The following is a 26016-nucleotide window of genomic DNA, read 5'->3' as shown; positions in this document are numbered from 1 at the left end:
CATCTAAACCAAAGACTCATGGGCTGGGATAATGGACTGTGGACTCACAACTCCTAATGGGCCCAGATGTGTTTCTAATATTCCAGGGGATGCTATGCCTTCTCCACTTAGAGCCAATCACTGAATAGCAACCTCTTTAGAACTATAAGGGATTGACAGTAAAGTGCTGTTGAGCCCCTTCTCTCTCTTCTCTGACTCATTACCCCGTCTTAGCTTCTAGCTTCCATTCCTATGTCTGGATTTAATGGAAACTTGGTCTGAGTTCAGAGGCCCTACTCAGTCTACAATACCAGGTTGTCTCTCATTGGATATTTCTTTTTAGAGTTGCAGATTTCTTCAGAGAACTTTTGTATAAGCCATTTAGACCCCTCTTCATATAGGTAAGCAGAAAAATTACATTGTTCCCTTGCTTCTAATAATGCTGAGCCTTTGAATGTGCTGTCTTCACTGCCCAAGATGCCCTCCTCCGTTCTTCACTGGCCAGCCATCAGCTCTCCTTCAGAGTCTGTCCAGCCATATTTTCTTCAGGATGGTTTCCTATCTCCTCCCCTCTTCCCTATTTGCTACCATATCATTCAATACCTACCTCTGAGATAAAAGTTAGTACACTGTATTAACACTGTCCATTCACTGGCCTGTCTTTTCCTCTAAAACAAGTTTCCTAAAAGTTGTGTCATAGTGGGCACTCAATAAATACTCTTCTGAATAAATAAGTGACTGAATGTTGCTTGACAATGTTACATTGTTTGGAGCGCACAGACCCAGCCCCTAAATAATCTTGTCTAAAAAAAGCTTTGTGGGGCACCTGGGTGGCTCAGTGGGTTAAAGCCTCTGCCTTCCACTCAGGTCATGATCCCAGGGTCCTGGGATCCAGCCCCGCATCCTCCTTCCCTCTCTCTCTCTGCCTGCCTCTCTGCCTACTTGTGATCTCTGTCAAATAAATAAATAAAATCTTTTTTAAAAAAAATAAAAACAAAAAAGTTTTGTGCACAAAGGTGCACTTCACAGCAACTGATGACCAAAAATCCAAATAACATAGAAGTAAACATGCAAAATTCTTATGCCATACTTAATATTACTTATTATACTTAATACTTAAGTATATTCTTAATATTCTTATTAAGAATCAGTTTGAAATTATGCATATAAAGCAGTCATAACACCACAAAATAACTATAATAATGTTAAGTGAACAAGAAGAAAACATTTTATTATCCAACATACATCAAAATGCATGAAAGTATTAAACACACATGTTAAAAGTGGCTCACCCTATGTGCTGTTGAATATGTGGGGCAATCTGCCAAGTGAATAAAAATTCACTTCATTTTAGTGAAATAAAAGAATGAAGAATGAAGATCTTTATGTCTATGTGGCAACATTGTGGATTTTTAAAAATCTTCTTTGTACTATATGTTCTAAATATATAAAATTTGCACAGTGTTTTATGAGTTGTAAGGAAATGGTTTTAGTGATGAAAAATAATATTTTAATGCAAATTCCACTGAAATCCATTGGCCAGAGCAGCTTGAAAACTAAAGCAATGATCACACTTTCCTCCCACCAGTTATGATACCGGTATATGAAGAGGAATAGTGAAAATAAAGTCAGATCAAAAAGCCTGCAAGGTACAAAATACAGCTGGACAGCAAGTAAATCATGCAGCTGGCAAACAGATTAAAAAAAAAAAAAAAGACAATCTCTTCCTATCACTGTTCTCTTTTCTCATGTTGCAAGAACCAATCTATACTAGCGAAGGTAGGATTGAGGATATTTTGTAGGCCGAAAATATTCCTGGCAGTTTCCAAAATGATTCTGATACGCCTGCCTTTGTGAAAACACACTGGCTCCCTGAAGAGTTGCTCTATGAAAACCCAGACAAGTCCCACAAAGGGCAGCTTTGAACATGGAGGGACATAAAAGAACTTTAAAACTATTTTGTCGGACCCTGTCACTATTTTTTAGTTATCAGAAATTACATATCTGGGTCAATTCTAAAACCTCTCTTCTGGAACTCTCTAAGTTACTTAGACCCATTAGCGTTACATTTTCCTCCTGTAATTCACTGAACTTGTTTTCACTATGTACACGCTTTCCTTAATTTCCACATACAACTCTAGAAGTCTACATTTGGAATACGTAACTGTGATTATAGCTTACATCACTAGGAGTATCTTACGGCTCAGAACCCCCATTAGTTCCCATTATTCTAAACAGGAGATTCCGTTCTTAAACGGAAGACCTGGGACGCAGAGGCTCCCTCGGCCGGTTAGCGGCATTGCTGGCATAAGCAGCAACACAAGCCTTTCGTCTTCCTACCGGAGCCATTACCAACACGGCTTCCTAAACAACTGTCTACCCTCTTCATCTGAGGACTTCGGAGAATCCTTGGTTACAAAGTTAGCGCTAAATAAACACAGGTCCAGGTCCAGACACATACTTTTAGTTCCGTCAAGGAAACGTTTACCAAGTGCCCTGGCCCTAGCATGTTTTCAAAACTGCGTGTTGGATCTTGTTTTCCCGATTAGATTCCACCGGGGGAGGCACCGGCCTGGTTTTCTGTTCACTAGTGTCTCAGATCCTCGTCAAATCCCTGCCCTCACAGAGACCTTTCTCTCAAGAGACCTTTCTGCGAGCTCTGTACAGGAACGCCGCAGTCCCAGCACCTGGGTTCAAGCGCGTCCCACAACGGGAAGACTGTGTTAGGAAGTGTGGAAAACCGGCGCTGAAACGCAGCGGGCTGGAGGGAGCACGGGCGACGTTCGCGCCGGGAAGACTGAGCGGAAGGGGGTTAGGGTTAGCTCCAAAGACTCCTCAGCCAAGCGCAGAGCGCGCAGTCACAGAGCCCTCTCACCCGCCCCCTTCCCCCCGGCCGGCGGACCAGCAGAGCGGCGACCGCCGCAGACTCACGGGCCCGGAAGTTACACGCGGCCGGCGCCATTACGTAACTTCCGGCCACGGCTCACTTCCGAGACAGACGCGGAAGTGCGGGGAGGTCCCGGGCCGAGGTCGGTTGCCGGACTTCTGGCGCCGCTGTCCGCCTTGCGAACGTTCTGGAAGGATAGATTCCTAAGAGGCCGGATCCCGGCGGCCCATACAAGACGAAACCGGCGCTTCTCCGCATTGGAGCCGATGCCGGCCGCGCCCCAAAGGCCCCGTAGCGGGGCCGGACCATGAGCCTGCTGGGCGGCCCGGCCTCCTCGCCTCGGACCCCGCTGCAGTCCGGCAAGGCCAGGATGAAAAAGCTCCCGAAGAAGAGCCAGAACGAGAAGTACCGGCTTAAGTACCTGCGGCTGCGCAAAGCGGCCAAAGCTACCGTGTTTGTGAGTCTGACCGTCACTCGGCCCCTCTCCGCTTCGACACTCCTGATTCGCGACATCTTCCCCCCACACCGTCCCCCTCCCGAGTGGCAGGAACAGTAGCATTAGCTTTTGCAGTACACGTTACTTGCCGTTGGCCTTGTGTCCTTAAACAAATTAGGTAATGTCTGTACTCTTCTGTTTCCCGACCCGACTGCTTTTCAGAGTTGTGAAGATTAAGTGAGGAAAGTAAAGCGCCCATAAGTCTCAGTCATTGTAGTTCTTACCGCAAAACTCTTGGAAGGGCGTTTGATTCTCAGGAGAACCCTAGAGTGAGGCATTGTTTTTAGAAATGGCCGCCCTGAAACCCGGAGAGATGACTTGCTCCAGGGCACTGTGTCAGATTCCAGCATACACACCCTGGTCCTCGTTTCTTTACTACTTCCACTGCACAGCGTAGGCCCCAGCACCCCAGCATAACTGACCTCTTCCCTCAACACGTTTGCGAAGCTTTCGGCAGTTTACCCCTTATCCCTTGAGTCTCCCAAGTATTTCTGCTGTTCTTTTACCGCCGAGGCACTGAGTGTGTTGAATGAGAGAACTGGCGTACCAGCCACAATTTGTGGTGGGGTGCTCTGGCTTGCTGGAGCTTGCCTCTGTGCTGGGCAATAGGGAATGGAGCTCTCCAGTGGGCTTCCATGTCTGAGTCACCACCTTACCTCTTCTTTCTGCCAAAAGCCTTGAACATCTCTCAGCATTTTTGGAAGGATAAGGGAAGGTTTGGAAATGAGAACATTCTTTCCAGAAGCACTTGCTTTGTGCTCTGGAGAGAAATGAAGAAAATAGAATTAAGGGGACTTGATACTTCATTGGCCATTCCCCTTCTTTTATCCCCTCCATGTCAGAGGTACTTAAAGTCTCTTGTTCCTAGGATGTTGGGTCCACTAAGGACATGAAGTAGGCTTTGTGAAGAGTCTGAGGTCTCACCTGTGGAGCGTCCAGATGGGAGCATTTCCTTTACAACTGATGCTTGGGAAACAGATCAAGTCAGGAAGATGATACTTGAGTACACATAAGTAGATTATGAAGTTTAAGAATTTTGCATACTACAGTTGATTTTATTCTATCCAGTTTTTCTCTTTAAGGTTCATATTGCATGGGATGCTTTGAGTTAGGTTGGTTTTGTAAGTCAAGGCACTCAGGAACAGGTACTTCTCATATTTGTAAGGGTTAAATTTAAGTAGTATTCCCTTTTCTCTGCCAAAGGCTACCCCAATCAGGGTGATCCTACATCTTGGTTTGCCTAGGAGACCATAGTCTACCATACTGTACTGGCATCATAATTAATAGCACCCCCTTTTCACTCAGAATTGCCCCAGATTCAATAAGTTTTGTAATTACCCATAGTGGAACTTACTCTACCTTTACCTGTAGGTTTTTTTAATAGTTTGCAAGGTAGAGTAGCTCATCCTTCTCACCCAGCAACACAGATTTTTGGTTTGAAATATAGCTCCTCTTAGGGTACCTAGGTGACTCAGTCTGTTAAGCACCTGACTCTTGATTTCAGCTCAGGTCATGATCTCAGGATCATGAGATCTAGCCCTGAGTTGGGCTTCTTGCTGGGCATGGAGCCTGCTTCAGATTCTCTCTCTTTCCACTCCCTCAGCCCTTTCCCCTCACCTTCCTTCCCATGTCGTTCCTGCATGTGAGTTCTCTCTCAAAAAAGAAGAAAAGAAATACAGCTCCTCTTCCCAGCGTAATACTTTGATCTTGTATTCTTTTTATGTGATTATATCAAAAAATTTTTCTTAAAGGAAAATGCTGCTATTTGTGATGAAATTGCTCGTCTGGAGGAAAAATTTCTTAAAGCGAAAGAAGAAAGACGGTGAGCTGCCTTCGCTTTGTGTTCAGAATCACATTTTCAGCGATTGATATGGTGTTACTCTTCTGTAATTTTTCTCCAGTGGAATTTTTGTGCATTATACAACTGATTGGCTACTGATCAAGTACAGAGAAACAGTTCCCATTTACCCAAGTCTTGTTGGACCCTGGGGATGAGACAGCTCCTCTATTCACCTTTCTCACACAGCCCCCTTGCCACATATAAGGAGCTATCTTCTTATAACTCCCCAATTATAAAGGAGAAGTAATAAGAGAAACTGCCTCTCATTCCGCAAACACTCAGTACAGACTGCTCTCTGCAAAGCACAGTGGGTACATAGAAAACATATACATAAGCAGGTTGTGGAGTATGTCCTTTGGCACCCTAACACCTGTCAATATCAAAGGAGAGGAACCCTTGTGTAGATGCAAGAGAGACAAGCTATAGTCTTTATCTTTTGCTCCTTAACATACTGTCTTCTGGAGCTTCATTATTCCCTGGACCCAAGAAGAACCTTGTTTTTATGAGTGTAATAATCTTTGTATATAACTGTGGCTTTTCCAATGCTTGAGTGAAATACTGAACTGAGATAAACCAGAAGTTCATACCTCTGCTCCCTTTCCTTCCCCACCTCAGGTATTTGCTAAAGAAGCTCCTCCAGCTTCAGGCTCTAACTGAAGGGGAGGTACAGGCCGCAGCTCCTTCCCACGGCTCCAGTTTGCCCCTGACTTACAGTCTGGCCAGCTCTGTGGGAACTGTACAGGGAGCCGGGTCCATTACTGGGCCCAGCACTGGGGCTGAGGAGCCATTTGGGAAGAAATCCAAGAAGGAGAAAAAAGAAAAAGGCAAAGAGAACAACAAACTGGAAGGTACCTTGGGGAGAGGGTATCACTTGCCCCAGTGGCCCAGTGACTAATGGCAAAGACCTGGAACTCACTGATAGACACAAACGACCACGGATGTCCTGAAACCCTCTTTTGATCCTTAACCAGCCCTAATAGCCTTGGAAGGCAAGTGTATTTGAGCCACTTTGGGTGGAGGAATTGTGGACAAACCTGGGTAAATGTGAAGGGAGCAGGCTCAGGCTTCCCCCCCCCCCGCCACCCCCTGCACACACACCCCCAATTCCCTGGGGGGCCTTCAGTTTTATCTTTCCCAGAGGTAGGGAAATGGGCTAGGTGGCCTTTTGAGCACACGGATGGCTTGGGAAATTTCTGATCTGATAAATGAAGGTAAGAGGCCTTAAAAAATGCAAGCCTTTTAGGTCCTCAGCACTAATATTAAAATTAGCGACTGCCAGGTGGGTGGGTTAGAAAGATACTCTGGGCTTTGAGGGAAAGTCCCATGTGCCCATTCAGTGAGTACATAGAATGAGGATTGGCTTATTGCTCTTAGCATTCACGTGTAAATTTTTCCCTTCCTCTCCGCATTGGGAGGGGCCTAAAGTGGGTGACCCCAGATTTGCGTTTCAGTTCTGAAGAAAACATCCAAGAGAAAGAAAATGGAGGGAGGTGCTCGCAAGCTGGTTCAGCCCATTGCCCTGGATCCCTCAGGACGGCCTGTGTTCCCCATCGGACTGGGGGGTCTAACAGTATATAGCCTGGGGGAGGTGAGTGAGACCAGCGATACATAGAGAGGAGAATCAGAAATACGGGAACGGGGTTGAGCCTTCCCTCCCTGTTCCCATTAGCCGCAGCCCCTTGCTGATCCAGACCAATCCCAGAGAATTTCCAGGTCAGTTGTGTCTGCTGCCCAACCAACACACTCTCAGTGATTCGAGTCACTCTTTACAGTCCCAAAGTGGTCTTAAAGGCTACCACAGTCCACTGGACTCCTGAATTCTCTCCAGCGACCTCATTTGCTGATTGGGGGCATCTTTCTTATAGATCATCACCGACCGACCTGGCTTCCATGACGAGAGTGCCATCTACCCCGTGGGCTACTGCAGTACACGGACATATGCCAGCATCAAGTGCCCAGATCAGAAGTGTCTGTACACCTGCCAGATCAAGGATGGCGGCATGCAGCCTCAGGTACCGGCTCTACGAATAACCACCCTTTTCCTTTTTTTTCTCTTTCTTTCTTTCTTTCTTCCTGTCTGTCTTTAAGAACCTTCTGTATGGCAGCCACTTGAATAAGTATTACCTGATTCAACACTTAGAATACATACTGTATAATAACCATCTGGATAACTCCAAGATGCAGAAGAGCAATTGGCCCTAAGTCAGACCTTTGTTAATAAGTGCTTAAGTTGGGATTTGAATCTGTCTTACTCCCATCCTGACGCCCTTTCCTTTGAAACCTGCCACTTGCATTGTTGCTATGGTGACCGTGAGGCTGAGTGAGTCTGCTTATGTGCGAGCTGCAGGCCTATATACCAGAACGAGGACTTGGATACTCCACTATTTCAAGAAGGACTGAAACAGAGGAAACAAAGAGACTGCATATTGGTTTCTGATTGCACACACTCTTAAGGACTTGGGAGACGTGAACATTAGGCTTATGAAATCTCTCTGTTCATCCTTCCCACTGCTGTGGTTGAAGGCAGTTCATTTTCCCCAGCCATCACCTCTGATCATTGGGAAAAAAACAGACCATTTTCAGAGTTCCAGGCTTCACTGTCTGATTATGTTACAGATCACTAGAAAGTTAGGTGGAAGGAGATAGAGGCAAGGAAAGAACCTTTGAGCAGAAGCTGAGAGCCTGCTGATGCATGTGGATAATAGTGCCCTGCCCCAGTCCTGGTTAGAGCACTGTTAGATGCACATGAGTGTTCAGATGACCTGACCATTGCAGGAGTTCTGTGTAGAGAGTACTTCAACCGAAAGAGTCCTATTGTAGCAATATACCATCTTTATAACAGATTTATAAATTCAGTGCAAGTTTAATCAAAAGTTAATAGCATTATAATGGATATAGACAAGCTGATTCTTAATTTCCTGAAAGACAAACTGCTGGACTATTTCTGAGAAGAAAGGTTTGTGGGGTTTTAGTTTCCTTTTTTTTTAAACTTGTTAACCCCTCTAGGCATAATTTTCAGGTACATCATGAGTTTCAGTTCTTTTTTTTCAAAACTAACATGAAGTGGTATCTCTAGTATGCATATTATGCATAGAATACTTGAGTATGCTTCCACATGATTTTTCTTCATCTCTTTGTTTATAAATGCTACAAGGACTTTTAATTACTTTAGCTTTATAGAATGTTTTGTACTATATGTTAACAGAAAATATAGAAGAATATTTTTATAATCTTTGGGGTAAAAGCTTTTCTTTAGCAAAGCATGAACTGTAGTAGGAGCCATGAAGGAAAATAGTAACAGATTTGACCCTTAAAAATTGAATGAACAACAAAAGGCCCAATAATCCAAGTTAAAACTCAAGGAAAAAACAGGAGGAAAATATATAAGGGGATTAATATCCAGATATAGTGCTCCTGTGGTCAAATATAAAAAACAAGCAGATACAACTGGTATTGGATAGAAATAGTGCAGATGGTTGGTAAGAATGGACCTCCTTAGCAATGAGGGAAATGCAAATAAAAAGGTCTTACTTTGCTCATTTGCTGTTCATATTAAAACAGCAGAGAGAGTGAAGAGCAGAGAGAGTGGTAAAACTTAGTGTTGGCCAGGGTGTAGGAAAACAAGTATGCATTAGTATGTGTGAAAACGTTTTCAGTCTTTTGGAAGGCAACTTGGCAATATCAACAAGTTTAATACGTGTGTCCTTTGACCCAGAATACTGCTAGGTATTAGAGCATCTCCTAGAAAAATATGCAAATGTGAATAAAAGAGTTACATATAACAATATACATCATAGCATTGTATGCAATAGCAAGAAATTAGAAATAGCCAAAATGAACATCAGTAGGAGAATGGTTAAAAATTAACATTTATCCACCTTGTGTAATATTATATAGCAGTTAAAAGAATGAAGTAGAGTTATGCATACAAACAGGGAACGCTCTCCAAGATCAAAATAAGAGAAGTAACAAAACCACTGACCAAAACTCACAAGATAAATTATTGAGAAAATTGAAAGAGCTCTGAATTTGACACAGTAAAATTGAAGTAAAAACTGCAGAAGAAAACAGCTGCAGAAAGTAGGTAAAATAGGTTTTGGATTCTAAGAAATGATTAATCACATGATTGAAAATACACAGAAAATAAATCTTATGGAATGATTTGATTAAACATTAAAAAGCTGGATACTGTTTTTGTTTTTATTAAGTTTTTGTTTAAATTCTAGTCAACATACAGTGTAATTAATATTAGCTTCAGGAGTAAATTTAGTGACTCATCACTTACGGCACCCAGCGCTCATCACATGTGCCCTCCTTAATCCCTGTCCCCCACGCAGCACCACCTCCCCACCACTCCTCCAGTAAACCTCAGTTTGTTCTCTCTAGTTAAGAGTCTGTTTTATGGTTTGCCTCTCTCTCGCCTTTTTTTCCCCCATGCTCATCTGTTCTGTTTCTTAAATTCCACATAGGAGTGAAATCATATGGTATCTGTCTTTTTTTCTACTTATTTCTCTTAGTATAATACATTCTAGTTCTATCCATGTTGTTGGAAATGACAAGATTTCATTCTTTTTTGATTGCTGAGTAACATTTCAGTGTGTGTGTGTGTGTGTGTGTGTGTGTGTGTGTATGCCACCTCTTCTTTATCCATTCACCAGTTGATGGACACTTGGGCTGTTTCCGTTATTTAGCTGTTGTTGATAATGGTGCATGTTTCCCTTCAAAACCCTGTTTGTATCCTTTGGATAAATACATAATAGTGCAATTGCTAGATCACAGAGTAGTTCTATTTTTAACATTTGGAGGAAACTCCATACTGTTTTCCAGAGTGGCTATACGAATTTGCATTCCCACCAACAGTGAACGAGGGTTTCCCTTTCTCCATATCTTGGCCAACACCTATTATTTCCTGTGTTGTTAATTGTAGCCATTCTGACCAGTGTCATGTGGTATCTGATTGTAATTTTGATTGCATCTCCCTGATGATGAGTGATGTTGAACATCTTTTCATGTGTCTGTTAGCCATCTGTGTGTCTTTGAAACAAATGGATACTGTTTAACCAAACTTTGTAGAACACTGGTCAAGGAGTTTAGTTGGCAAAACAGAACTTACTACAGAAATAATTTCCTTCACAAAAATTCACTGAAATTGCAGAAAATTGGTCAAAGAATTAAGTTGGCTAGATAGTATTTGTTACAAAAATAGTCTCTTGGCAAAAATTCCTCAGTATTAGTATAATTTTAATATAAGAGGGTTTTTTATAGTCAGGATATTTTGCAGTTCAAAAAATAAATGAGCCTTGCAGTAAAAATGGGTATATTCCTCCTAGATATTACAAAGTAAAGCTAAGATTACATGATCTTATTTTATTTCATAATTTCTAAAACACCATCTGTGGGGTGCCTGGGTGGCTCAGTTGGTTGAACATCTGACTCTTGATTTTGGCTTAGGTCATGATCTCAGGGTCATGAAATGGAGCCCCATGTCAGGCTCCCCCTCAGCAGGGAGAAAGTGGTGCTCTTTCTCTCTGTGTCAGATAAATAAATAAATTTTCAAAAAAAATTTTTTTAAATACCATTTGAATTTGTACTTAATAGATGTAAGTAAGTGGATAGGAAAAGTACGTAACAAATTGAAGTGTTGACTGCTGGAGAACAGTCAGGCAGGTGTATAGAACTGAAACAGCCAGAGGACTTTGTGTTTTCTTGGACTCGTTTGAATTTTGAATTGCACTCTAGGAAACTGTGCCCACCTGCTAGTGTTGTGTGCATCAGCTTCAAGACCTAGAGTGAACATGTAGTTAGAGAAGGAGTGTGACTTTCTACTACTTGCTCCTCCAAGGTTGAGCTCATTGCCCTTTGGTCTTTCTCAGTTTGAAATTGTTCCTGAAGATGACCCGCAGAACGCCATCGTCACCTCTTCTGCAGATGCCTGTCATGCAGGACTGCTCAAGGCCATAAGTGCTGCTCTGTAAGTTGAAGCTTGGAAACAGCCTAAAGAGATCACTTGTGGTACAGTAAGACTTCCCTGTGTTTAATGTCTGGAGACCCCATATCTGTAGATAGCTCTCTACAGATCCTTGCATCCTTTCTGTTTCTTACCACAGAGTATCCACATCAAGAAAGTGTGTTCTCTACATTCATACCCCAGTCCTAAACCCATTCTCCTCTCCCTCTCCCCTCTTAAACTACAAATCCTTCCTCTCCTATTTAGGGGGAAACTAATGCCCAGCCTGCTTCCTTCTGGAGCTGACTTTTTTGGGTTTTCTCATCCGACTATTCACAACCTGATCCAGAGCTGTCCAGGAGCTCGAAAATGTGTCAAGTAAGTGTGGTCAAATCCATTTCTCTTGAGAGAAGCACCATGAGCGGCAGTTACTGCTTTGCTCGTTCTGAAACTCACTGAGCCGCTTCTGCGTGCAGAGCGCGCTTGCTCCTCAGCCAGTGTACATCAGTGGTAGCGCTCAGCCTCGGGTGAGCAGGAGCCAGCACCCCACGGAACCAGAGTTACCATTTTCTCTGAGTACCACGACAGCAAAGGCACTGGGAAGTCCTGCAGGAGAACGTGTCCCTGCAGACACCGGATCTTCTCTTAGTTACTTTGTTAATATGATTTTTAGATACATATGGGAGCAATCTCTGGAAGTAAGAATGGGCTATTACGGCTCACAGACATCCCTTATGACAATGCCCTTGGATCCTGCAGTTACCAGTGGGTGAAATTTGAGGTGTGGAAACCCGGAGACGGGCAGCTGCCGCAAGGACTACCGGACAGTAATGCAGCTATAAGCTTCGAAGCCTTTCAGAGACAGGCCTTTGGTGAAGATCACAGTGATCCCATCCTGCCAGGTATCTTAACTTTACCTTTCTGGTTTGAAAATGGACTATTTCTAGGCTGACTTCTACGCTTCATTCAGAGTTGAGTACTGCAAATTGCTGGGCAGTAAGGGATAGAAACTTCACCTCCCCCCGACCACAGAGGGTCCCGGGCGTGAGGATGGGCTGGCCTGCCAGGCTCCCCGGCAGTGCTGGCAGCAGTCACATGGAGTGGCCGCCATCAGGATGAGGCTCGGCCCGCAGAGAAATTAGGCTTTTTTCCTAACCTGAGTAAGACCCAAGCAGAGCTCCAGGGGAGAGTCTGCTGTGTAAAATTTCAAAGGAAGTGGGAGAAACCAGGTCATGGCCTTGGTCCCACCTATGTTTGGTGGATTCCCCCCACTTCCCCCCACCGATGGGTGGAACAATGAGGGATCTGGCACTGGGTCCTATAGGGAGAGCCCTGTGCTAGAAATTATAGAATTCAAATTCTCTCTCTCTAATTTACTGTATAACCTGAGGCAAATCACTGAATCTATTCCGGCCACAGTTTCCTTCATTATAAAAGTCAAGTTTCTGTCATGTCTTCCCAAACAAGGGCAAGATTTGGCTGACAGGTGTAAGGGTGTTGGGAATTGAAAGGACATCCATGTGTCTGAGCAGTCCCCTGAGATTCCCAGGCATCGGGGAACTGAAGGGATTTTCTTCTTCAGGATCCTTGGACCTTCCAGAGCTTCAGCCCACACCCTTCGTGTCTTCTTACCAACCCGTGTTCCTGACACACGAACCCCTGGTGGACACTCTCCTGCAGCGCCTGAAGCCTCTGTCACAGTGTAGCCCAACTCCGTCCTCAGACTGAGCGGGAGGGGACCACATACCATGTCATTTAACTAAAGTAAAATTCCAAATATGGAAGAAGACCACATTTCAGGAGTGAAGGAGATAGCACATTTTGTCATGGAGGCTCCCGTGGTGACAGTGTTCCCTGGGAAAAACTTCAGCTGCTTTATTTTTAGCAATAAATTTCTCTTTACAAATCTGCTTATTTTCATCTTGTTGTAATCAGGATTCTCCCCCCCCCCCCCCCCCCACTTAGCTCTGCCTGAGGTAGTGTAAACTTAGTGTTCTGTGAGCCCGAGTGAGAGAAGGCTGCTGACTCAGGGAGAGGTAGGAGTCTGACAGCCTTCCGCCTGGATTCTGATCCTAGCTCCAGAAACGACGTCCCGGCCCCTGCTACCCAAGCAGCTGCCTTGTTTTCATGTCGGTACACTCACAGCCCAGTGCTGCTTGTCCCCAAGCTGGAGAGGCCAGGCCGAGGCCCACCGTTCATCTTTTTCTTCACATGCCACATCCTTCAAGGGAATCAAAAGGTCCTCAGTAATCCTGTCTGCCCCCTTTGCTGTTCTTTATCCGAGAATGTGCTTGTCGCTGAACGCAGAGTCCACATGAACACACAGATACATCGTGTTGGAGGGCAGCCCCCATCCATCCGCAGGACAGGCTGACCCCGTCACTTCGCTAGCCGGCTAATGACATGACTGTATTCCACGCATCTGAACGTGTCGGCCTTGCCTATGGGGCTGAGGGGGAGGTTTCAAACCCGCCTCACCCGACCTGGACCACAGTGGAACCATGCGCCCCACCAGGTACCCAGGCCGGCTGGATGGAAGCCACGGAAGGACCCCGGAAGGGGTGGAACGGGGAAGGAGTGGTGACAGGTGTCACTGCTGCAGTTCCTAGCTGCTGACTGGGGACAAGAAGAAGGGGATCTTGTTTCCCAGGAGTAGATCGGTCGGACAGCCATGTTGAGAGCAGAGCGCACTGGCCACGAGACTCAGAAACTAGAGTAACCTCTGTTAACTCTATGACTCTTCCCTATAGTCCTTTTATAAGTTTGTATAGTTTTTACAGTATAAAAAGATAAAATTTGGGTAACAGCAAACCAGAGGTATAAAGGGGAGACTCAAAGCTGTTAATGCTTTCATGTTTTCCTTCTGTCACTGCCTAAGTTGGCTGGACATGTGCACTTCCACAGAAATGACAGCTGCTGCTTTTACATAGAGCAAATATCTTCTTGTAGTGCTGTTGGAGTAAAACACATAAAAGCGAGCCTCGCTTTTTTTCTTTTTTTTTTTAAAGATTTTATTTATTTATTTGACAGAGACCACAAGTAGGCAGAGGGGCAGGCGGGGGTGCTAGAGAAGCAGACTTGCTGCTGACCAGCGAGCCCAAAGCGGGGCTCGATTCCAGGACGCATGAGCTGAGCTGAGGCAGAGGCTTAACCCACTGAGCCACACAGGCGCCCCCTCAAAAGCCACCCTCACTTTAAGAAAGACTTATTATTTTTTTTTAAATAAGTTATCATGCTATTTGCTTTAATCTGAGTATTTACTTTAACTTTCCTGGAGGAGTGGTTCTAAATAGAGATCTCAACCCATTGTTTGTTCCTAAACTTAGGGAGCCAAGACCTCCATTTTTTAAGTTAAATAAAACAGAACTAAGTAGAAGACATCACATGTCAAATTGTTGAAATTTGGGTTTCAACTATAGTGTGTATATGTGTATTTATATAAAAATCACATCAATACACACAAAAGGGGTACATGGAATAAATGTAAAATGTGTTTACTGTGGATCATTTTTAAAAACTTGATCCCCCCCCAGTAGGTTTAAATTTGACAATATCCAGTGTCAATGGGAGTGAGGCTAAATGGCACTATACCTTGGGCTGTACACTATTGGACCCTTCAAGAGAATTAAGCTGTAAGTATCAAAATTTTAAACGTATTTCCCTTAAAATTGTTACTCCACATTAAGAATCCCAAGGAGGTAAGTGCACTATGATGTCTGCACATAACATTCTCATAGTATTTGTTAGAACAGGGAAAGATTGGAAAACATCTCTATGTCCACTGATGGAAAATTGGTTAAAGTAGGGGGGCTCCCACAAACTGAAACACTTCAGTTATACTCAATTTACGTAGGAAAAATATTTTACTAGAGTAAGTCAAAAACATTATAATATGACATGTAGTATGTAAAATATAACCCAAGAAAATCAAGTGAATGTTTACCAAAATATTAAATGTTTTTTGCCAAATGATAAATTTTGGGGGTGATTCTTACTTGTTTATTCTTTTTTGTTAGTGTCCAAATCTACAGTAATTATAAACTTCATTTTTCAAATACTAAAAAGTTATTTTCATTTGGAAAATAAACTGAATTCCCGCAGAATGTTTTAAATGATTCAGCCACTAAAAATGAAGTTTCACATGACTTCTCATTAATTTATCTACTTCTTGAAGCTAATTTCTTCCCTGTGTTACACTTGGTGATTGGGGAAGGAAGGAGCCTGGGCGTATGGATCCTGATCATGTCAAGCCACCTGCGAATTAGAAAAGCCCGTGTGCATGTGTGTTGCCAGAGGGGAGGGCAGATTTACTTTTTCTCAGGAGTCTGTTCCTAGGTTTGTGGTTCCCCTTAGGTCAGATGCATACGAGGCCAAGGCATGGGTGTTGGGAGTTAACTGTACACCAAAAGCCCTCTGAGGAGCCAAAGCTCCTTGCAGACTGTGTAGTTGTATTGGTTTTTTACAAAATAAATCCTGGCACTGACTTGGGGGTGCTCGGAGCTACACCAGGGCCCCGTGGGTCAGGTGCTTCGTGCTTTAGTTCTTTTTCCCATTAAGGGAGAGGAAGCTACTCATGCTTCAGAGGACAATTTACAAACCTGTTCCTAACCCGGTTTTGATGGGCTATAAATTGCCACTAATGATTATATTTTTATTTCCAGATTCCAATAGATGACACAGTTATCAAGTTGCTGTTAGCTGTTTTTAATCAACCAATAAATAGCATTACAATTCTTAACAGTCCACACAGAGCACGCTTTCACATTTGTCCCATCTGGATTATTTTTCTACATGCTTATCATGGAGCTTTATTTTCAGCCTCTTTTTTCTTCCATCTGGGTTATCCTTTTTATAGGTAAACCTCTTACCTTAAAAAGCCTGAGATTATACTGAACCTGCTTGCTTCTCAGGAACCTCTGTTGTCAAGTCCTGAGCCTGTGACTCCCCCACCCGTCCCTGGCTGCCCACATACGTTCCTGGGCCGCTACCAACGCCCCCATCTCCTCCTCCCTCAGGCAGCCCCTCCGCGCCATCCCACATGCCTGCACACGGGGCTGGTTGGTTTCAGACAGTCACATTATCATTATTTAGACTGAAGGAACAGAACTGTTTTTGGCTTTGAGAACACAAATAGGGCTAGAAAGAGTTCAGTTCTACATAAGGAAAAACTGTTGGGAAGTTTAGAAACTTTGTACAGAGACTCAGTAACCACTAGCCAGATCCTGTAAAGAACACATAAATAATGAGCCTTGAAATCTCTTCCAGCCGTGTATTTCCACCCAACGCTGGACATAAGGTCACAAAAGTGTGACACCGCACGCTCTCCACAAGGCAAGTGAATGACACAGGCTGCATTTGTTTGTAGCTGGGAATTAGTCCAGTAAGACACTAGGCTGTCTAGGGGACAAAAGGCAAGCATCTCCTTTGCCTGCCAGCACTGGCTTGTCTCCTATTCAGAATCTAGAAACAACCATGTGCTGGCTGGGAGCTGGCCAGGCGGCTTTGCTATTAGTTGCCTTTAAAAGCATTAGTTGTCATCACTTCAACACCTAAATGCCCAAATCTCAAGGACCCACAAGTCCAAGATGAAGGTCATGAGGCCACTACGTCACTCAGCAAGCTCGCTGTGCTTGCCCCGCCTTGGGTCTGTCAGGGACGCAATGAAGGGAGGGGCTGGCAGGGTGCTGATGGGGTGGTACAGGGGGCACTGCTTATATTCACAAGGCCACGTGGTCCAGCCGTAGCGAACGGCAGCCAGAGCGCCACGGCAAGAACGGATATTCAGGGCCACCGTCTGGGCTGAGAAAGCGTCCATGGGAGCTGGGAGCCACTTGCACTGACGGTCACGGCAACATGAGACCTAACAAGAGAATGATAACATCGCAATGCTTGGGTCAGTGAGGCCATTCCAAAAGACTGGAAACAGGGGTCACAGGGAGAGAGGGAGCCACACTTAGCCAAGGATGCCTTTCCTACAAGAACCAGAACAAACCCGAGTTCAGGTTGGGTTTGGTCAACACAGCCATAGTGTGATGAGAAATGCTCATGTGATCAAATCAATCAATCAATAAACCATTCAGTGACAGGGAGACAAGGAGGCATCATCACATAGAGCGTTGAGATCACACGATCCCAAATTCTAATATATTTTTGAATTTAGGCTCCCAGCAACATCCGCGTCTGACCAGATGGCACAGCAGGCAGAACTGAGCCGATGGAGCAGTCCAGCTGCTGTGAGCGCTCTGGCCCGCCCAAAGGAGCTAGGGAATGAAGAAGGGGCACAAAGGGACCTTGGATAATAAGCCTCTCTCCAACCAGAAACAATCCAAGGAAGGGGACATAAATTATCCAGTACCCATAGGTGAAATTCTGTCCTGCTCCCAACTAGGATTCTGGGTCTGGATGACAGGCAGACTGCCAGCCGCTGACTACAGGGAAGAACTGAACTCAGCATGGAGACTTCTGGAGAGCTAGAATTACCTTAGCCCCAGTGTCCAGAGAAGCTCAGGGCGGTTTAGTGCTGCCCAAGCACCTGAGGCAAGTGGGTGTTGCAGCTGGGACACCAGAGGAGAACAGCCCTAGAGAAGCTAGTGTATAATTCAAGTTGGTCTTCCATGTTCTTTCATTCCCTCCAGTGCCCTCTTTTCATACACTGCTCCCCCCACCCCATCCAGCCTGATGGCCTCAGGTTCCCAGAGACGCTCATCTCCATGTTCCAAGAGGAATGCCTCGACCTGCACCCCCAACCATGGAAGACCCCTCAAAGGCTCTTTAATTATTTGCCCTCGTTCCACGGTGGAACGAGGGTAAGTGTGGCTCCTTCTCTCCCTCACTAGATACTAGAAGAAAGTAGTTTCATTACATTAATTCACACTGACTTACAAACCCCCAAGCTAAGCCTCTCAAAGGAAACACTAAATTGAAAAATATATTAGAATTTGGGATCGTGTGATATAAAAAGACATCCAAAGATGAGGGAAATACTCAGGAGTAAGGAATCTTTCAATAGGTAACCTCCACAGAAAGCCCCAAGCCCTTACCAGAGCAAAGATGGCTGCTCTGGGAGCAGAAATACAAAAGGAATATTTAATATGAATTCCTTTCCTGGGCTGTCCTATCAAATTACCACTAAGTGAAAGAATTAATAGCTACTCAGTCACTCCTCTGAGATAAACTCCACCCTACTAAAAGCCAAGCTCTGCCTCACAGAAATGTTACAATTAGAGATGGGCCTCGGTGTGGAGAAAACCCTGACATAGGATGAATCCCTACTGTTTCAACATTCTTCTCACCTCAAATATCTTGTCCTGCCTCTGCACCTGGATTTCCTGTGAATACGTGACGTTGAGCAGCCCCTTGTCAGCCAGGAGCTCCATGTTCTCAGGCAGTGGTCCTTGAAAGATCAACTTCTCACCATAAGCCACAGCCCGGGCCCCCAAGTGCAGCCTGTAAGCCACTGTCTGTTTGTCTCGAGGGTGGATGCTGCAGGAGAAAGAACAAGCAGAGAACTTGAGCGCAACAGTAACCACACTTTAAAAAAAAGAAAAAAGAGAAAAGGATTACACAAAGCACCCTTCAGGAATATAAGAATGAAGCTGACTAAATCTAATAGCCAGTGACCAGTGGCTTGTCTGTTTAGGAGACATGGTGAATTGTGACCATAAATGGGGCTCTGGGCCTCCTATGGGTGAGAAACCATGAAAAAGCAGGTGACTTAGAAGGAAGGAATAAAGGTCCCCCAGGGAGGGAGGAAAGGCACTGGAGGAGAGCTTACGCAAAATTCTTCTAGCCACTGAAAGTCCTGTGTTTCGTCTGAATCCATCGTTCATCACTCAGCCCCCTCCAGGTTTTATTCATTCAATCAATCAATCTTCATTTGTTCAAAAATAAATATTTGGGGCACCTGGGTGGTTCAGTGGGTTAAGCCTCTGCCTTCGGCCCAGGTCATGATCTCAGGGCCCTGGGATCGAGTCCTGCATGGGGCTCTCTGCTCAGCAGGGAGCCTGCTTACCCCTCTCTCTCTCTCTCTCTGCCTGCCTCTCTGCCTACTTGTGATCTCTCTCTGTCAAATAAATAAATAAAATCTTTTAAAAATAAAACAAAAAAATAAATATTTGTTCAAGTTCCTACAATAAACCAGACACTATGAGTTGGGCCCCATGTCCCTTCAGATCCCCCTGTATCCCACAGCTAGCATGCGGTAGTCAATGGAGCCATTCACAGATATCCCATCACTGCCCCTCTGAGTTCAGGGAAGAAGTCCACTTCCTGCTCTCCCCCAAGCCCGAAGCTTGAAGCCCAGCAGAGCCAGATGACCTGCTCTGGCCAATGCGATGTGAGCAAAAGCTCCTTTCACCACCAGGGGGAGACTTTAAGGTGCCTGGAAGCCCAGACCAACTTGGAATCTTGTTGCTCTGGATCTGTGAATGACTCTAACCGGCAAAACCTCTCTGATGACCTCTGTTGACCTTCTTCAGACATGTGGTGTGAACAAGAAATAAAATGTCCTTGCACCAGGCACTGAGATGTAGAAGTTTAATTTACTGCAACCCATGCCAGTGTAAATGATGAACAGATAATGCTCCTAAGGTCCAGTCCTTAGGGCACCCACTCTTTGCCCTCTCACAAGTGAACGTCAGAGTGAAGGCCACAGACAAAGAACAGGGAGTATTGTTCAAACAAAGCCCAAGAAGCACCCGTACCTGCCAAAAGGTGACTTCCTATCACAGAGATCCATTGCTACTGCCATGAAAGTGTTGGGCATCCTTGCGTTGGGGACATAGCCAAAATCTGCTGTTTGATGCCAACGGATCTGGGGGAATGCGTCATCCGAGGTTGCAGAAAGATATGAAGATAACTAAAAAGCAGAGAATGTTGCATCAGAACCCTGTCCTAGAGTCTTCTTCATAAGCAGACTCTGCTTCTGCTTCATTCATTCATTCAAATGCTCATTCAACAAGTACTTAGTGAGCTTCTTACCATTGTGGCTGAATACCCCTCCCCCGACACCCCAGTGTGTCTGTGCTGTAACGCCCATCAAGAGGCGGAGCCTATTCCTCCTCCCACTGAATCTGGGCTGAGCCTGTGATATTCTCCACCCAGCAGAATGCAGTAGAAGTCACCCTTGGCCTCTGAGTCATTGTCCCAAGTGCCCTTGCCTTCTGATTTCATTCTCCTGGCCCCTGGGGATGGCCAGGTAAAAACAGTCCAGCTGCGCTCCCGGAGAAACTACATGGAGATGGGGCCTTGGACATTGGAAGATCCTTAGGAGGGAGAGGGGTTAATGACCCTGTGGACTCAGCAGAGGGGACAGTCACGTGAAAGCTTGAGACTTCAGTTCAAATTGTAGCCACAGAAGCAAGCCGGGCTGACATCACATCAAGCAGAGCCGAGCCGCCCCAGCTGAGCCCTGCCTGACCCACCCATGGCATCATGAGCAAATACAATGGCTGACGTTTTAAAGCCACTAATTTTGGGGGTTGTTTGTTACATAGCAACAGGTAACTGACACATCGATCTAAAACATGTTCAAGTGCTATAAGGAACCTGAGAGGAAAGCAACTGTGAGCATGTGGTAAATTGCAGCAAAGACCCCAATTCTTCCCCCCTTCCTACAGTCACACCTTCCTGCCATCTGGCTTTGGGGTTTCTCCCAGGAAAAGAAAGGCTGGGTTCCCCCACCACTTTCTAAGGTGGTTTTCTTTGGTCAACAGACTGAAACAGAAGTTAGGACACGTCAGTTCCTAGCCTCAGCCTCCAGAGACCCGTGTGGTTCCACTTGCTGTGTCACATTTCTGCTGTCGGGAGAATGACATGCCTGGCCTAGTCCACAGCTCTCTGCAGAAGGGTGAGCGCCGTGGGACGGACTGTCCTCCTCTAACCCACTCCAGCCAAGCCTAAGTGAGAGCCCGCACCTGCCACTGACCCACAGAGATATGAAAGAGTTCGGTGGTGCTCAGTCAAGATCAACCAGCCTCCAGCAGCCCACACATGTGAGCTACAGTAAATGTTATGCTAAGCCATGGAGTTTTGAGGTGATCTGTTACATAGCAATAGCTAACTGGTACAAGTACTTCCCAGCTTTGTTGAGGGGACAGACCCATACATAAGAAATGTTAAAGAGTAATATAAAATAGCATGAATTAAATGCTACAATGGAGGCACAGACAGCAAGTACTCTGCATTAAAGTTTATTATTCTAAGACAACAGGACCTCAGAATATGTTGGGGGAAAAAAAAAAAACTTGGATGGGCCCAGAAAATATGAGTAGTCACTACAAACAGGATATGTCAGAATCTTATAATATGCAAACCCAAGAAAGAAAAAGGCAATTTTGAAAGCAAGAGAGAGAGTAATCGAGCTGAACTGAAGGGTTTATGTAGGAAAGACAATGTTGTTAAGACGGTGAGGCAAGTGTTTGGATAGCGTTTCTAACTCCCCCACAAGCAACAGGGGATCACTATGGAGGTGATGGTTGCAGAACACTGTGAATGTACTAATGCCACTGAACTGAATGCTTTAAAATGGTTAATTCTGTGTGAATTTAACCTTAATTTAGAAATTAGAGAGCCACTGAAAATGATAAAAGGACTATTTCAAAGGATTAATAACCTAGTGATCGTGCAAATGATTCTGTGAAGAAAAGAGCCCAAAAGCAGAGAGGCTGACTGGTTTAAAAGCTACTAGAACATTCTAGACACATGAGAGAAAAGGCCTGACCTAGGAGAGCAGCAAAATGGGATGGGCAGGAATAAGACAGCCTAAAAGACAAAATGACAGAAGCAAGCAACCACCTGGATAGGGGATGGGACCCAGAGAAAGGACAACACCCATCTCGGGATTCTGCAAGTGTAGGTAAGGCCCTTTATCGGCAGACTTCAAGGTAACCAAAGGAAGAGTAGATGCAGAGCCCAACTCAGTCAGCAAATTCTTTAAAAAGGGGAAGTCTGAAAAGAGAAGTCTGAGACTCTCTCCTGCTTGCCTTCAAGAAATCAGTTGCCCTGAGTTCTACAGCTTCAAAGAAACTAATTCTACCAACAGCCACCTAAGCTTGGAAGACAACCCCAAGCCTCAGCTGAGACCCCAGCTCTGTCCAACACCTTCACTGCAGCCCCGAGCAGAGGACTCAGCTAAGCCAGGCATGCCAGACTCCTCGCCCACACAAACTGTGAGATAAGAAATGTGTGCATCATTGTTTGAAGCTGCTAAATATGCAGAAATTTTTTATGCAGCAACAGAAAACTAACATACCAGGGAAAGAACTTTCCAGGCAGAAGGAAAGGAAAATGGCCGGCCCTAGGGCCAAGTATGCCTGGTGTGCTGGAAGACTAAGGCAGCCAGTGCAGCTGACGTGGAGCAAGTAAGGCAAAGAGAGTTAGGGCGTGAGGTCAGACGGGCAGTGCGGCAGGGGCGGACCGCCTGTCGCTTTGCTGACCTCGCTTGCGTGGCGGAACCACTGGAGCCTTCTGATGCAGCTTACATTTCAAAGGATGGCTATAATTGAAATGATGAGACTATCGTAAAGGGGAGAAAAGGTAGAAGCAGGAAGACCAGAGAGGAGGCAAGACTTCAAGGGAGAGATGATGGCACCTCAGACTAGTGCAGGAGCAGTAAAGGCAGTAAAAGGGCGTCTGACTCTAACATCCTGAGTAAATGCTTTCATCTCGACTTAAAGTCGACAGACTCCTACTCCTGCAGAAGACAGAGCTCCTGGGAAAATTCTTTAATATTACTCAGACGCATGTGGTCCCAACCCTTCCTTCCTCACTTCTCTGATATTTATATCACCCTGTTCTCTGAATTAGACCATACCTTATTCTTAGCCCCTGTCCAGCCAGTGAGAGGCATCAACCCGCCACCCCTCTTTCACAGCCATGATCTAACAGGCAGTCAGGCCACAAGCTGGAAAACGGAGCAACCACGCTATCTTTGGACGCCATTTGCAAATTTCTGTCCCCATGAGGGGAGCTATGTCATGTAGAGACTGCTCCCCCAGCCTTCTCACTCTCAGAGCGAGCAAATACCTGAGATCATCCCGACAAATGTGGCCAAATGGAGCTTTGAGCACAGGAAGTGTTCTGCTTCTTGACCTTCTAGAAAATCCTCAGGAAAACCCTGGAGAGGTTGCAATGGTAGAAGAAAGGACACGATCTTGAACCAAGGGGACACTTCCAGTTCTCTTATTAAAATCTCTTGGGCAAATCTGCTTGAACATAGGAAATGATAAAGGCTGCTGAAGCTTCATAAAGGAACTGGGTGAGAAGACACAGTGAGTGACCCTACTCCTTCCCACACCACCGCCAGAAGACTGAGAGCAGAACCGTGGTCATCAGCCAGTGTCACGATGAGGATCACGGCAACAAAGCTACCAGAAAGAGTCTAGGGTAAGTACTAGCCTGAAGCACGAGAGAGAGAAATGCTAAATGCAGCCACGGCAGCCCAGGAAGTTGTTTCAAAATGGCAGCAGGGAGGCCCGTTTCATGGCTTGCTCTACTCCAAAGCGGCCACACGGAGGCACCAGCACACTCCATACCCAAAAGAAATTCATGTTTTCCCAGATCTGAGATCTACTAGGGTGCTGTTCAGCCTCCCATAGCAATGAGTAGAAATACTGCTCCTAATGAAGGCATATGATTGGCCACAGAATAATGAAGTGGCCACACTCAGGGCACTTTACAACAGCATACTGCATTCTGCAGTCCACTCCACCGTTCCTCCAGACCCTTGGTACAAAAGCATACTCCCACGGACTTCCTAGCCTCCTAGTCTTCCTTTCCTCCCACGCTCCAGATCAACTTCCTACTACCTCTCGCACACACGTATCTAACTCCACTGAGCTCCAGTCCTCCGTCTCTAACGTCTCTCTAGCTATTGCCACCATCATTTCAAACTCAACACCGCTATAAACTCATCTTTCCTCGCAGACCAACTGTCCCTCCACATGTTCTGACTTCTAACATTGATAATAATTAAGACTAACATTACCTGGCATGGGCCAGATTTTATATGGATTAACTCACATAATATCTAAAATAATAAAGATAATAATAAAAATAATGTTTTAGGGGTGTCTGGGTAGCTCAGTGGGTTAAGCCTCTGCCTTCAACTCAGGTCATGATCCCACGGTCCTGGAGCCCCACACAGGACTCCCTGGTCAGCAGGGAGCCCGCTTCTCCCTCCCCTGCTCCCCAGCTTCTGCTCTCTGTCAAATAAGTTAAATATATTTTTAAAAATCACATGGCTGGAGTCAGAGCTGGATTTGAATCCAGGCAGACTAGCTCCACAGCCACGTGCTGAACCACTATTTTGTCATGTTTGATATGTCTCCTTGAAGGTATACGTTTGCATTCTCAGCTTTCCACAAGCAACCAACAGATTTTTGTTGATGAGGATCGCTAAAGCCGGGAGACTAAGGGACTTAGTCTCACGAAACAGAAAGGCCTGAGTGCAAGGACCAGGTCTCTCTGATTCACGTGCTATTTCTAGCACCTTACACAGTTCATGGCATATAATAAGCATACGACACATGGCTGGTATTGGCTGAAGTCACATTCAAATCACCATCTACACAGCAAAGACAAAAAAAGAACCACAAAAGTCCAAATGGAGTTTCCACCAACAGAAACAGAGCTGATGACAGGGCTTGCTATTTTGATAATAATGAGTAGAATCATCTTGTTTTGAAGTCAAAACAAATGTGAGAAAGGAGAAAGAACACGGTTGTAAAGTAATTATAAGTGGAAAGAAGGTCTATAAAAATCTTTATCCAAAAAAAGGTATGGTGAAATAGGACAGGGTGGGGGAGATGTGAGGACGGCGAGCGCGAGGGATCTGGGGGCCGTGCAGAGCCAGACAGCTGGACGCACGTGCGTCTCATTCAAATATTAAAGCCTATTCCATTATCACACTGTGAGTTGGGCCCCGCTTTTCCAACACCTTACTTGTTTTATTTCCTATATTCCAGGCAAGTCAGAATGACCACCCTGCTAAGATGTCTATGTCTTGGAGGGGCCAAACGAACAGGTAGGGTAACACCATTATGAACTTGGTTAAATATATTTCTTCCTTTTCAGCAAGAGGAGAGCAGAATCTTTCCAACTAGTTGCCACTAATTAAAAGTATGATTTCTCTTGACATCTTTTTCCATTCATGTGTTAGGCCGTATTTAATGACTGCCAACCAGTAAGGTACTGGGACACAAATGTGATCCAGGAAAAAGAGGTCATGTGTACAACTGACATGAAAGTAACATGGGGAAGGAGAGGGTGCTAAGTACCCCATGCTAAAAACTCCCAGAAAGCTTCCTAACCTGATACCCAGGCTGAGGTCTGAGGCATGAAGTTGGCTAGGAAAGTGTGGGAGAGGAAGGTTGCTCCAAGCAAAGAGCACGAGCAGTGGGCGGGCAGTGAGAGAGCAAAACGTCACTGTTGGTGGGGAAGGGGCAGCACTGGTTAGGGAGGCTGTGGGGAAGTGGACATTCTCACACATACCTGCTGAGAATATACAATTAATCCAAATTTATACACTTCTACAAAGAAACTTGAGGACATGTTCAACGCCTTAAAAAACGTTCAACTTGACCTAGCAATTTCATTTCTGGGAATTTATCTTACGGAAAGAATTAAGTACATATGCAATGATTTAGCCACAAGGAAAATAAGCATGCTGCTGCTTTTAAAAGCAAGGTGTTTAAAGCAACCTAAGGGCCCATTTATTGAGAACTAGTTAAATAAATTAGAATACAGCTGTATTTCAAAGTACTCAGCAATTATTATAAGTTGTGCTTAAGATTAATATTAACTGGCATGAAAAACTGCTCACAATATAACATTAAGGCAGAAGCAAGCTATGGTACAATGTTATGGTG

At 45.0% G+C, this 26016-nt stretch overlaps 2 protein-coding genes across 3 annotated transcripts in view; one reads left to right on the top strand and one right to left on the bottom strand.

Annotated features, from left to right (window-relative positions):
- The first annotated feature begins 2940 nt into the window (after nt 1-2940).
- Nucleotides 2941-13059, top strand: TBRG1 (transforming growth factor beta regulator 1). 2 transcript variants are annotated; one of them, XM_059414616.1, is made up of 9 exons: nt 2943-3323; nt 5114-5184; nt 5818-6050; nt 6654-6790; nt 7068-7214; nt 11076-11173; nt 11417-11527; nt 11909-12051; nt 12732-13059. In XM_059414616.1, exons 1-9 carry the CDS (start codon nt 3174-3176, stop codon nt 12875-12877), a joined length of 1236 nt encoding a protein of 411 aa, XP_059270599.1. In that variant the 5' UTR covers nt 2943-3173; the 3' UTR covers nt 12878-13059. The 2 variants fall into 2 exon arrangements, with proteins under 2 accessions (XP_059270609.1, XP_059270599.1); XM_059414626.1 differs by lacking the exon at nt 12732-13059 and having other exon boundaries at nt 2941-3323; nt 11823-12013.
- A 3333-nt stretch (nt 13060-16392) lies between these two features.
- SIAE (sialic acid acetylesterase) overlaps nt 16393-26016 on the bottom strand; it is a 38024-nt gene continuing 28400 nt past the window's right edge. Inside the window, exons 8-10 of the mRNA XM_059414607.1 lie at nt 19852-20006; nt 18442-18631; nt 16393-17009 (exon numbers count right to left, since the gene is read on the bottom strand). Coding sequence (XP_059270590.1) covers nt 16758-17009; nt 18442-18631; nt 19852-20006 — 597 coding nt within the window. The 3' untranslated portion in view covers nt 16393-16757. The remainder of the gene's footprint in view (nt 17010-18441; nt 18632-19851; nt 20007-26016) is intronic.

This window comes from Mustela nigripes, chromosome 1, assembly GCF_022355385.1.
Source record: "Mustela nigripes isolate SB6536 chromosome 1, MUSNIG.SB6536, whole genome shotgun sequence".
In the NCBI taxonomy this organism is placed as follows: Eukaryota; Metazoa; Chordata; class Mammalia; order Carnivora; family Mustelidae; genus Mustela; species Mustela nigripes.
The sequence above is the reverse complement of the archived record's forward strand: the minus strand, read 5'-3'. Positions and strand labels throughout refer to the sequence as shown.

What these genes read in the sequence shown, in the direction of transcription:
- TBRG1 (XM_059414616.1), top strand. Translation starts at nt 3,174, where the DNA reads ATGAGCCTGCTGGGCGGCCCGGCCTCCTCGCCTCGGACCCCGCTGCAG. An exon ending in ATGGCGGCATGCAGCCTCAG is followed by an intron (nt 7,215 to 11,075) that starts GTACCGGCTCTA and finishes GGTCTTTCTCAG; the next exon opens with TTTGAAATTGTTCCTGAAGA. An exon ending in CAGTGATCCCATCCTGCCAG is followed by an intron (nt 12,052 to 12,731) that starts GTATCTTAACTT and finishes TTTCTTCTTCAG; the next exon opens with GATCCTTGGACCTTCCAGAG.